The 13,782-nt window shown below is 39.6% G+C and overlaps 1 protein-coding gene across 3 annotated transcripts in view; it reads right to left on the bottom strand.

The window, feature by feature from the left end:
* LGR5 (leucine rich repeat containing G protein-coupled receptor 5) overlaps positions 1–13,782 on the bottom strand; it is a 141,794-nt gene that overhangs the window by 9,681 nt on the left and 118,331 nt on the right. For all 3 annotated transcript variants that reach the window (XM_004386449.1, XM_012558399.1, XM_012558400.1), the window contains 5 exons: positions 13,159–13,230; positions 12,935–13,003; positions 12,722–12,793; positions 8,822–8,887; positions 7,803–7,874 (listed from right to left, as the gene is read on the bottom strand). In XM_004386449.1, the coding sequence (XP_004386506.1) occupies positions 7,803–7,874; positions 8,822–8,887; positions 12,722–12,793; positions 12,935–13,003; positions 13,159–13,230 (351 nt within the window). The remainder of the gene's footprint in view (positions 1–7,802; positions 7,875–8,821; positions 8,888–12,721; positions 12,794–12,934; positions 13,004–13,158; positions 13,231–13,782) is intronic.

Here is a 13,782-nt window from a genome sequence, read left to right as displayed (position 1 = left end):
TCTCAATTGGATTCCCAGCGGAAGCTCCTTGAGAGAGAGAGATTGGGGCACTTGTGGTCTCGACCTCTCTAGTTTGGAACCTTGACTCTCATCGTAGCTGCACACCTTCTTGACTACTGCATCTGTGCCTCAGCTCTTCCTGGGTTCTCAAAATGCCATTTCCTCCCTGTGTCTACTCAGCCTCAAACTTCGTGATGTTGCTGGTTTCTGCACACCCATCCCTTGCTTGCTCCCTGCCAACACCAGAATGCCCCTTCATTTGAACTATCCAGGTGAATTACACTTCTTGCCAGGAACCTCACTGATATACCCTAAGAAATGATATACTTCTTCTGATAATAATAATAGTGGTGCACACTTATTATGTGCCAAGTACACTCATGAGTTTTTTATATGTATTATCTCAAAGCTGTCAACACAACCCTAAGCCCATTGCTGTTTAGTCGATTCTGACTCATAGTGACCCTACAGGACAGAGTAGAAGTGCCCCATAGAGTTTCCAAGGCTATAAATCTTTACGGAAGCAGACTGCCACATCTTTCACCCTCGGAGAGGCTGGCAGGTTCGAATCAACGACCTTTTGGTTAGCAGCTAAGCGCTTAACGACTGCATCACCAGGGCTCCTTAACACAATACTAGGAGGTAGGTATTGTCATTAGCTCTATTTTAAGGATGAGAAAACCAAGACACAGTGTGTAAAGTGACTTCCCCAAAGTCACACAGTAATCTTAGGAGCTGGGATTCAAACCCAGGCAGACCGATTCCAGAGTCCCTGATCTTGTGCTTAGAACACGTTTGGAATGCTTAAGTAAATAACAAGAGAGATCTTGAGGATTAAAAAGATGAAAAAGTTCTTGTCATTTTTGGGTAGGGCATGGTCTACTTGTTGACAGTGCTGACTGTTAAGATCGATAGCAGGGAATATACAAAGCACATCAGAGTGGAGTGGGTTAAAAAACTGGGGATCTTGTTCTCATGGGATGGGCAGGGGGAGAAAGCAAGGATGGGGAAGAATCTGACAAGCAATGGGAACAGAAGAAACAGTAGCCTGTGTGTTGGGGGACTGGTAATGAGTGGATGAGAGATGAGGCTGTGCTAGGAGGTTGGAATCAGATTTTGAAGGACAGTGCTGCGAAGTTTGGTCTTGATCATGAAAATAGGAGACTAACAGAAGTTTTTGAAGCAGGGAAGTACCATGATTAGATTTCTATTTACGAAAGATTGCTTTTACCTCTTTGGAGAATGAGAATAATGGGTAGAGAGTGATAGGAAGAGGATTGTCTAGCAGGAGGAGGATGATGATCCCGGTGAGCGATTATATAGGCCTATTGGTAGAAGGATGGAGGCCTGGTGGCGAAGTGGTTAAGAGCTCAGCTGCAAACCAAAAGCTCGAGTTCGAATCCACCAGCCCCTCCTTGGAAACCCTAAGGGGCAGTCCTAAACTGTCCTGTAGGGTTGGTATGAGTCAGAATCGACTTGACAGCAACGGGTTTGGTTTGGTTGGTAGAACAGTGGAGTGGATGAATTGGAGTTGGCAGAATGTTATGGATTGAATTATGTCCCCCAAAAAGCTATGTTGAAGTCCTAACCCCTGGTCCTTGTGAATGTGACCTTGTTTAGAAATAGAGTCTTTGAAGATGTTATCAGTTAACATGAGGTCATACTGGAGTAAGGTGGATTCTAATCCAATACGAGTGGTGTCCTTGTAAAAGAGATGAGACACAGAGAGACACGGGGAAGTTGGCCATGTGAAGATGGAAGCACAGATGGAGATATGCTGCAGCTGCAAGCCAAGAAATGCCCAGGACTACTAGAAGCTGGAAGAGACAAGAAAGGATCTTCTTGTAGAGCCTTCAGAGAACACATGGCCCTGCTAACACCCTGAATTCAGACTTCTAGCCTTCAGAATTGTGAGACAGTAATTTTCTGTCATTTTAAGCCACCCAGTTTGTGGTACTTTGTTATGGAAGAACTAGGAAACTAATCCAGCAGGGTTTGGTGAATGACTGGATGTGAGACCTAAGGGGGAGGAGGAATTCAGGGGCCTCAGACATTTAGTGTTCAGAGTCTGTGTCACATTCTTTTGATCGCTTTAGAGGTCAGTCTTTAAAACAGCACTGACTTTTGGAAACAGCCAGAACTCAAATCTGGTGAATAAAGCAGGTAATTAAAGCAGGTAATATATTTTTGATTTACGTTTATAAAAATGTGTAAAAGAAATACACAAGCAGATTTAAAGCATAAGTAAGGAAACAGCAAAACAACTAAATTCAGAAGAAGATGGTTCTCAAGGCAAACTTTTGGGGCTGGTGATTCTTAAAGGTAAATTTAAAATCTTTTGAAGAATGGTATTATTTTACCAAGGGTATAGTCTCTTAAGTATTAAGAAAACCTTTAGGATAGAAGTCAGCCAAAAAAAAAAAAAAGTTTTTAATAAACATACCACAGTATAAACATTACATATCATAATTACACCCACTCCTCACTTAGCAACATGGTTAGGTTCCAAAGACCAGGTTGTTATGTGAAATGCACTGTGTGAAAATGGAGGATGACCACATCAGATCACAAAATGGAGGATGACTACAATCATTACATAACTGCCAAATTGCATCATTACATAACTGCCAAATTACATCATTACATAACTGCCAAACCACTGAGAATCATGGCCCAGCCAAGTTGACACATAATCATAACCATCACTTCCCTTGTACCTCAGCGTTCATTACTGCCAGATATACGTTGTTAATGTGCAAAACAGATAGTTTTTTTACTATTATAAATGTGAAATGTCAGTAACGAGATAGTTGATAAATAGAAATAAGTATAATCAAATCACATTAATATTCAGTTTCAGGATACAAAAATTTTCACCATTGTATCACAAAAAAATCTGTTAGCAAGTTTTTTCCCCATTTATGGTTAATATATGGTATTTTCAATCATAAAATACAATTAAATATTTACAAATCTTAGTTTTTCTGAGCTGCAGAAGCATTTTCAAGGACAGTTGTGCTCAAAGCTTAGTGTATTATTAAAAACGCAGATTTATAGGCCTAACTCCCAGAGAGTCTAACTCATAAAGCAGGTGAGGACTGGGGTCTGCATTTTTTTTTTTTTTTGATTTTTTTTTTCCAATTGTACTTTAGATGAGGGTTTACAGAACAAGCTAACTTCTCATTAAACAATTAGTACACTTATTGTTTTGTGACATTGGTTGTCAACCCCACGACATGTCAACACTTTCTCCTTCTCGACCCTGGGTTTCTCATTACCAGCTTTCCTGTCCCCTCCTGCCTTCTTGTCCTTGCCCCTGGGCTGGTGTGACCATTTAGACTTGTTTTGTTTTATGGGGCTGTCTAATCTTTGGCTGAAGGGTGAACCTCAGGAGTGACTTCATTACTGAGCTAAAAGGGTGTCTGGGGGCCATACTCTCTGGGTTTCTCCAGTATCTGTCAGACCAGTAAGTCTGGTCTTCTTTTTTTATTTGTGAGTTAGAATCTTGTTCTACATTTTTCTCCAGCTTTGTCTGGGACCCTCTATTGTGATCCCTATCAGAGCAGTCGGTAGTGGTAGCTGGGCACCATCTAGTTGTGCTGGACTCAATCTTGTGAAGGCTGTAGTACTTGTGGTCCATTAGTCATTTGGACTAATCTTTGGGAGTCTGCATTTTTAACAGTTGCCCTCAGGTGACTTGTTTTCATTGTGATAAACACACACATAAGAAAACATCTGCCATTTTAACATTTTTTACATATACAATTCAATGACATTAATTACGTTCACCATGTTGTGCCATCATCACCACTATGTGTTTCCAATTTTCCCCATTATCCTTAAGCAATGATTTCCTCTTTCACCCTCCTGCCCCTCCTACACATGGTAACCACTAATAAACTTTGGTTTCTATACACTTGCCTAGTCTAGATAGTTCATCAAGTGGGATCATATAATATTTGTCCTTTTGTGTCTGACTTATTTCACTCAGCATAATGTTTTCAAGGTTCCTCCTTGTTGTAGCATGTATCAGGACTTCATTTCTCTTTATGGTAGGCATATACCACAATTTGTTTATCCATTCATCTATTGATGGACATTTAGGTTGCTTCCACTTTTGGCTATCGGTGACTAGTGCTGCTATGAACATTGGTATAAGTATTTGTGTTTCTGCTTTCAATTCTTTTGGATATATACCTAGGAGTGGAATTGCTTTTTAAGCGCTTTGAGAAATATGTTGAAAAGCTCTGCTTAACAAGGAAAGAAAAGCAGGCAGGAAGAATTGTGTGATCATCCCATTCTTGTATGTGAAATGATCCCTGCCAATTCTAGGTGGAGACAGAACACATTCTGTAGGTGATTCAAGAGCTTGGCCTCTTTCCTCTCTAATAAAGTTTCACATCTGCTAAATGGGAGAAAGCATAACTGCAAATTTGTTGCTGTTGTTGTTGTTAGGTGCTGTCGAGTCGGTTCCAACTTATAGCAACCCTATGTGCAATAGAATGAAACAGTGCCCAGTCCTGCGCCATCCTCACAACCGTTGCTGTGTTTGAGCCCATTGTTGCAGCCACTGTGTCAGTCCATCTCGTTGAGGGTCTTCCTCTTTTTCACTGACCTTCTATTTTACCAAGCATGATGTCCTTCTCTAGGGATTGGTCCCTCCTGATAACATGTGCAAAGCATGTGAGATGAAGTCATGCCATCCTTGCTTCTAAGGAGCATTCTGGCTATACTTTTTCCAGGGAAGATTTGTTCATTCTTCTGGCATTCCATGGTATATTCAACATTCTTTGCTAATACCATAATTCAAAGGTGTCAATTCTTCTTTGGACTTCCTTATTCATTGTCTAGCTTTGACATGCATATGAGAAGATTGAAAATACCACTGCTTGGGTCAGGTGCACCTTAGTCGTCTAAGTGACATCTTTGCTTTTTAACACTTTAAAGAGGTCTTTTGCAGCAGATTTGCCCAATGTAATACATTGTTTGATTTCTTGACAGCTTCCATGGGTGTTGATTGGATCAAGTAAAATGAAATCCTTGACAACTTCCATCTTTTCTCTGTTTATTGTAATGTTGCTTATTGGTCCAATTGTGAGGACTTCTGTTTTCTTTATGTTGAGGTGTAATCCATGCTGAAGGCTGCAGTCTTTGATCTTCATCACTGCTTCAAGTCCTCTTCATTTTCAGCAAGCAAGGTTGTGTCATCTGCATAACGCAGGTTGTTAATGAGTCTTCCACCAATTCTGATGGCACGTTTTCCTTCATACACTCCAACTTCTTGGATTATTTGCTCAGCATACAGACTGAATAAGTCTGGTTAAAGGATACAACCCTGACACACACCTTTCCTGATTTTAAACCATGCAATATCCCCTTGTTCTGTTCAAATGACTGCCTCTTGGTCTATGTACTGGTTCCTCATGAAAACAATGAAGTGTTCTGGAATTCCCGTTCTTCACAATGTTATCCATAATTTGTTACGATCCACACAGTCAAATACTTTTGCATAGTCAGTAAAACACAGGTAAACATTTTTCTGGTATTCTCTGTTTTCAGCCAAGATCCATCTGACATCAGCAATGATATCCCTTTTTTCCAGGTCCTCTTCTGAATCTGGCTTGAATTTCTGGCAGTTCCCTGTCAATGTACTGCTGCAAATGCTTTTGAATTATCTTCAGCAAAATTTTACTTGCATGTGATATTAATGATATTGTTTGATAATTTCTGCATTCTGTTGGATCACCTTTCTTTAGAATGGGCACAAACATGGATCTCTTTCAGTAGGTTGGCCGGGTAGCTGTCTTCCAAATTTCTTGGCATAGACGTGGGAGTACTTCCAGCGCTGCATCTGTTTGCTGAAACATCTCAACTGATATTCCATCAGTTCCTGAAGCCTTGTTTTTTGCCAATGCCTTCAGTGCAGCTTGGGCTTCTTCCTTCAGTACCATCAGTTCTTGATCATATGCCACCTTCTGAGATGGCTGAATGTTGACCAAATCTTTTTGGTACAGTGACTCTGTGTATTCTTTCCACCTTCTTTTGATGTTTCCTGCTTGGTTCTGTGTTTTTCCTGTAGAATCCTTCAATATTGCAACTTGCAACTTGTTTTCTCTTCAATTCTATCAGCTTGAGAAGTGCCGAGTGTGTTCTTCCCTTTTGGTTTTCTAACACCAGGTCTTCGCACATTTCATTGTCTTCTCAAGCTGCCCTTTGAAATCTTAGGTTCAGCTCTTTTCCATCATCATTTCTTCCTCTTGCTTTAGCTACTCTACATTTAAGAGCAAGTTTCAGAGTCTCTTCTGAGATCCACTTTGGTCTTTTCTTTCTTTCCTGTCTTTTTAATAACCTTTTGTTTTCTTTGTATATGATGTCCTTGATGTCATCCCACAAGTCATCTGGTCTTCGGTCATTAGTGTTCAATGCATCAAATCTATTTTTCAGATGATCTCTAAATTGAGGTAAGATATACTCAAAGTCATACTTTGGCTCTCGTGGACTTGCTGTCATTTTCCTCAGCTTCAACTTGAACTTGCATATGAGCAATTGATGGTCTTTTCCTCAGTCAGCCCCTGGCCTTGTTCTGACTATTGTTATTGAATTCCTCCATCACCTCTTTCCACAGATGTAGTTGATTTGATTCCCATGTATTCCATCTGGTGAGATCTACATATATAGTCACCATTATGTTGTTGGAAAAAGGTATTCCAATGAATAGATTGTTAGTCTTGATCTCTGGGGTCATTTCTATCACCAAGGCTGTATTTTCCAATTGCTGATCCTTCCTCTTTGTTTCCAACTTTCAAATTCGAATCACTAGTAATTATCAATGCATCTTGATTGCATGTTTGATCAATTTCAAACTGCAGAAGTTGGTATAAATCTTCAATTTCTTCATCTTTGGCATCAGTGGTTGGTGCATAAATTTGAATAATAGTTGTATTAACTGGTCTTCCTCATAGTTGAATGGATATTATCCTATCACTGACAGAGTTGTACTTCAGGATAGATCTTGAAATGTTCTTTTTGACAATGAATGAGATGTTGTTCTTTTTTAATTTGTCATTCCCGGCATAGTAGACCATGTGATTGTCTGATTCAAAATGGCCAGTACCAGTCCATGTCAGCTCACTAATTCCTAGGATATCTATCGTCAAGCGTTCCATTTCATTTTGACAACTTCCAATATTCCTAGATTCATACTTCGTGCATTCCACATTCCAATTATTAATGGATGTTTGCAGCTGTTTCTTCTCATTTTGAGTCATGCCACATCAGCAAATGAAGGTCCTAAAAGCTTGATTCCATCCACGTCATTAAGGTCAAGTTTACTTTGAGGAGGCAGCTCTTCCCAGTCATATTTTGAGTGTCTTCCAACCTCAGGGGCTCATCTTCTGGCACTACATCAGACAATGTTCCACTGCTATTGATGAGATTTTCACTAGCCAAATTTTTTTAGAAGTAGATAGCCAGGTCCTTCTTCCTAGTCTGTCTTACTATGAAAGCTCCACTGAAACTTGTCCACCATGGGTGACCCCGCTGGTATTGGAAAAATACTAGTGGCTTAGCTTCAAACATCACAGCCACCTCCGTACCACAAACTGACAGACGAATGGTGGCAATTTGCTACTTTGGAAATTTTCCCTAGAAATTATCAAGAGCAAAATACTTGCCTTCTCACAGCAAATACACACATGAAGGCCCAACAATATGAGTATACAGTGAAAAGAAAATATTAGGGGAAGGTCCAAAAGACATGGAAAGTGTTGAGTGTTGGGGAAGACGCTTGAGGTGGTACTCACAGAGCTCTGAGGCTAAGCAACTGCTGGAAAGTGTCAACTTTAATTTCATAGATTTCATTATGCTGGAGGTCACTGAAATGAGAGAGTTCCAAAGATTCATTTCAAAGTTACTGGTTTCAAGAATTACAGTTTTCAGAGAACTTTTGAAGAGGGACTACCTGCCCTCAATCAAAGCAACACATGAGCTGTGACTATAAACTGACTGCTTTTAAAATTTTTGTTTTGTTTAAAAAAGAACATTACAATTTATACAGTTAAGTAGGAATTGCCTCTCTTTCAAAGCAGTTAGTTCTCTTGGGAGGATATAAAACCATATCCAAACATGCCACCATCATTCAAAACACTTTGAGGACTCCTTTTCTGGCTCTGCCTTCTAAGCCTTTCTTGGATTCTTTGAGGGTCTTTCAGAGTGTCAATTTTTTTTTTCCTTAATGGCTCAAAGGCATTCAGAGAAAATCAAGCATGAAAGGATGGATGATTAATACTGTTTTGATCAAAACCCAAGAATGACTATAATGCAAGGAGATTGATGTTTTGTGAGGGAGGCAATTTTAAGAGAGGAATTCCAAAATGTTTCGTGTATAATAGCATCTTAGAGACAAATATGGCACCTCCTCTAAAGATGACTATTATGAAACAAACATACTAACAAACTCAAGCCCCCTCATATTAAAAAATAAACCACTAATTGGATAAGTAAGTTTGGTTGTATATGTAAAAGAAGAAAAATTCCAAAGCCCAAACAAACATAGGTCATTGTTACATCAATGGGGGGTTGGGGGGTGGGGAGCAAATACATAATAAATGCTTTACTTCCCTAACAGTGGAATGCATGATAATAGTATCTATGTTTCCCAGCTTTACAGCCACCCTACACAGTCACACCTTGTGTGCATAAGAAGGGAAAGCATCAAAAGTCTCCTCAGTGAACTACAAGATAAGCAAACCAATGACACCTGTAAAATGCGAGTTGTGGCTCTTGGTTTTGCTGCGGGACTTAGAGACTCTTACAGACTTACATTTTCTGAAGTTTTTGGCAGACTGAAAAACTGGGTAAATCTTCTAGCTGGTTGTAAGACAGATCTCTGAAAAATAGGAAGTGCAAGAGGGAAAAATCTGTTACCTATTAATCATAAGGAAACATGCTTTGCTCCTTTTCCCTTTGAGATGACAGATCTCCCAATGGCAGGCTCTAAACGTTTCCCCAGCACTGACAGGGAGCAGGTAGTCACAGGCATTATTGGATTAAGCATTAGATTCAGATGTTTACTGAAATGTAACTGTTATACTTCTTTAATTAACTTAAATAATTTACTTAATGAATTTATTTATATTTTGTTAGTGATGATCTATAATATTCTAGCTATTATCTTACTGAAATGAGAACAAATTAAATAATGGTGCCTCTGTCTCTAAGAGCTGCTACATCTCTACAGCTAAGAGAAATAATCTTTTATAACCAACTAAAAAGAACCCAATGACAACTCAAAACATAGCACAAACTTTGAAATCAATCACTACACAGGGGGAAGAAATCTAAGAAAGGCTTCAGCCAAAACTCAACAAATTACAGAATAACAAAAACATCTGGATATATTTATAGTATAATATAACTAATCTAAAACAAGCCATAGTAATTTGCAGAAAGCTTAAAAAAAAAAAAAAGAAAGCTGATAGATAAAATAAGACAGATATATATATAAAAAAATCTTGTCTCATGTTTTAAAAGTTATTGGCTAATCAGCTAACACATTTTCATGTCTGATTCCAATTCTTAAAACCATATCACCACAATGTAACTGAAAAATCCATATTGTTTTCTAAGAGGCTTTTAAATGTTTTTTTCTTGAAATTAATCACTTTATCCTCTATTTATTGAATAGATAGAATTTATATAGGAATAGAGTTAATTCACTACATACAAATGGTTCAAATAAAGCTGTTTGCAAACATAAACTTGTTGTTTATACTAGAGGGTTGAAAGACCAAAAACAAAACAAAATCATACCTACACACACACAACCGCACACACGATTAACGCTACAGTATGTACTTTTGAAAAGTGGTGAATATAATAAAATAGACATTATCAAAGTTGATAATCATTTGGTTCACTCATCTCCACAGGCTGCTAGGAGACAAATTATTCCTTGTGTACCCCTTAACAGAGGATGCATAAAACCTTCTACATAAAGACAGAGTGCTGTCTTCTACCTGAAGATTACCCTTATCCACTGCCTACGAGTCAATTCTGACTCGCAGCGATCCTATAGGACAAGCTAGAACTACCTCATAGGGTTTCCAAGGCTGTAAATCTTTATAGAAGCAGACTGCTTCTTTCTCCTGCGAAGCAGCTTGTGGGTTCAAACTGCTGAACTTTTGGTTAGCAGCTAAGCACTTAACCACTGCACCACCAGAGCTCCTTGTCCTAACACTAATCAAGCACTTCCTATGTACAGGCACTGTTTACAGCTTTACCTGAATTATCTCATTTGATCCTCGTGGTCACATTATGATGGTGACACTAGGATTATCCCCACAGAACAGTGACTAAGATCACCAGCTAGTAAGTGGCGAAAGCCATACACAGCCTGTGTTGTGGACCAAGTAATCTGGTGGGGGTGAAGCAATCTGGGGGAAAAGCTACTTATATACAGTGACAATTTGCTTATGCCACAGGTACTCAGTGGGTGAATCAGTCAAAGGACTGGGTTTCTCAGGCCCATACTTCTAGGAGAACATAAAGCAGACTGTAGTAGAAGTCAGGACCCTGGGTTCTAGTCTGTACTTCAATTAATTCTACTTAGTAGATACACTGGCCAAAGCATGGATATCTTTCTCAGTTCTCTACAAAAGTAAGGATATTAATACCTACTTTACTGATCTTGCAGGGTTGTTGTGAAAGCCAAATGAAGTGCTTTGAAAATGGCAAGACACTGCCATTAATGTATTGTGTTATTTCAGACTTTCAAGTTCTAACTTGAGAAAAGAATAACTTGAGGAAAGGATAATGGGGCGAAGGAAGTGGGAAAGACAATGATAAGCTCTAACATTGACTGAGACAAGTCCCAGGCACTGTTTGAAGTGCCTGACATGTAGTCACTCATTTAGTCCTTATGATGGTCCTCTGAGGGAAGTGGCCACATCTCTACTTTATAGATGGAGAAACTGAGCCCCAGGAGGGATAAATAACTTGCTCAAGATATTGTGCTGTTACATAGTGGAACCTGGATTTGAACCCAGAAGACAAGGTCCGGAGCCTTTGCTCTGAACCATTTTGCCAGTCTGCCTCCACTTAGGTAGTTCTAGACCTGGGTGGTTTACTGTTCCCTGTGTGGCCTGGTGGAGAAAAATGTGATGTAAATCCTGACTCTCTACTTTTTGGTAACAGTATGTGAAATCCTAGTCATGCTACTGAGTCAGTTTCCTCAAGAAATAGGGATACTAATACCTATTCTAGGTGTGGTAGGCAGAATTCTAAGATGACACCACAGATTTCCATCACCTGGTGTACACACACTTCTCAGTTATTCAGTGAAATTTCCTGTATTTGGACTCTGCTACTTTCTCACAGCACAACTTTGACAAATGTACTTAACTTCCCTAATTCTCGGTTTTCTCATCTGTACCTCTACTTCATAGGGTGAAGTGGGGTGAAGAAGAGGAGACTTGCTCTACATCCCCCCTCCCGTGGACATGAATGACTGACTTCAAGGCTACCATGCAGTGATATCAAAGCTATCAGTGAGGTGAAGGTTATTGTACCTTCACCTCACTGAGCTCCTGGACTCTGAAGTGATTTCGAGGGCTAGGGATGGGGAAGGCAGAATGACCGTGGTAAACATTCCCATTCTTTCATCAAATATTTGTAGTATTGCTAGTAGTTTTGCTACTAGGTAGTGCCTATAGTGGAAGTATAGTCATTCAACTGCCACAGACCTCTGCTGTGTGAAAGCAGAGCCATGGCAAGATACCGTTTATTCTTGTTGTTAGCTGCTGTGGAGTCAGCCCCCAGTCATCGGGAACCCCATGCACAAGAGAAGGAAACGTTGCCCAGTCCTGTGCCATCCTCACATCGGTTGCAAACTGGACCATTGTGATCCACAGAGTTTCACTGGCTGATTTTTAGAAGTAAATTGCCAGCCTTTCTTCCTAATCTACCTTAGTCCGGAACCTGTTTAGCATCATAGCAACATGCAAGCCTGCACTGACAGATGGATAGTGGCTGTGCATGATATGAATATGGCCGGGAATTCATCCTGGGTCTCCCATATGGAAGGTGAAAATTCTACCACTGAACCACCAATGCCTTCTATGGCAAGACACTAAGGGTCCTGAATGGAAGGCCAGTGCAAGGCTCTTCTAATCCCTGTAAACTACTTTTTACAAAACATGGGAAAGGCAGGGAAAAAAAGCCCAAGTTAATAGGAATAACATATGCAAGCTGTTTAACCATTAGATGAAACATTAGAATACAGCACCTACAATTATACCGGAAGAATGTTTGGTCATCTTTATCAAGGTTTGCATGGGTTTGATAACTCAATTTTTTATTTTGGCATTCATATTGGTTGTTGATCCATTATGTTATTTTGTTCTGCTATGCAAAGCCTTTAGAGAGGGAAATGAAGTTATTTTGGCTTGTTCATGTCTATTTTCTGAAAAGAAACGTGTCAATTAAAACACGAATGGGAGATTGTTGGGGACTTGGAAGCAAAGGGCGTACATGCCGTTGGTACCATGATCATGTCAGTGAGCCACTTCCCTGGCCCAAAGGGGAAAAGGAGGCCTGACCTCCTGGAGACCTGTAAGGAAAGAACTTTCTCCCCTTCTAAAGGATTATTGCAATAATGTCTGCCATTTCACTCCTAAATGGAAGTTGCTTGTTTACACAACATTATTGCCTCACTGATACGCACAGCACTTGGAGATTAGGTAACTGATCACAGACAGTTTGGGGAAGAGATGAGATCTGTGCTCCAGTTAAGGTCCTGTTGAAACACAAAACAGACATGATTTTTTTATTTGGGTATCACACAGTGACATATTTTGATTCACTGACGTTAAGACTGGGCAGGCCCTAAGGGCAGCATGTGTTCTAGGCAAAGTCAAGAGCCCACTCAAGTACTTACAGACTCTCCAGGCTGGCAGTTCCAGTTAGATCAGGAAATTCAGTTATTTGTGAGGCACCATTCAAAGTCCTAGAAGAAAGAGTACATGAGAATTATTGGGAGAAGATTCTAGAAAGGGGAAATTTTCACTGTCATTTTCAAAGCACTTCAACCTATAATATTCATTTGGTTTTCACAATAACCCTGCAGGGGGAAAATGATCTGTAAGGGAACTAGAAACTTACAGCGTTCTTAGTTCAGGTAAATGTTGAAAAGCTGATCTTCCAACAAGCTGGATGGGGTTGTCATAGAAATGTCTGAAAAAAATCAAACCACCAAAATCTTAGTATAAAACTTGAATGGTAAATGGTAAATGAATTCAGCATATACATTGAATGTATTTATGTAATTTTGATTATACTGTATTACATTTGACTGTGTGGATCATAAAAAATTAGGGAAAACATTTCGAAGAATGGGGATTCCAGAACACTTCATTGTGTTCATGGGGAACCTGTACACAGACCAAGAGGCAGTCGTTTGAACAGAACAAGGGGATACTGTGAGGTTTAAAATAAGGAAAGGTGTGCGTCAGGGTTGTATCCTTTCACCATACTTATTCAATCTGTATGCTGACCAAATAATCCAAGAAGCTGGACTATATGAAGAAGAACTCGGCATCAAGATTGGAGAAAAACTCATTAACAACCTGCAATATGCAAGTGGCACAACCTTTCTTGAAGAAGGTGAAGAGGACTTGAAGCACTTACTGATGAAGATTAAAGACTACAGCCTTCAGTATGGATTACACCTCAACATAAAGAAAACAAAAATCCTCACAACTGGACCAATAAGCAACATCATGATAA

Source organism: Trichechus manatus, unplaced genomic scaffold (genome assembly GCF_000243295.1).
Source record: "Trichechus manatus latirostris isolate Lorelei unplaced genomic scaffold, TriManLat1.0 scaffold00164, whole genome shotgun sequence".
NCBI lineage: Eukaryota > Metazoa > Chordata > Mammalia > Sirenia > Trichechidae > Trichechus > Trichechus manatus.
Note: the sequence above shows the minus strand (reverse complement) of the source record. Positions and strands in the feature narration are given on the sequence as shown.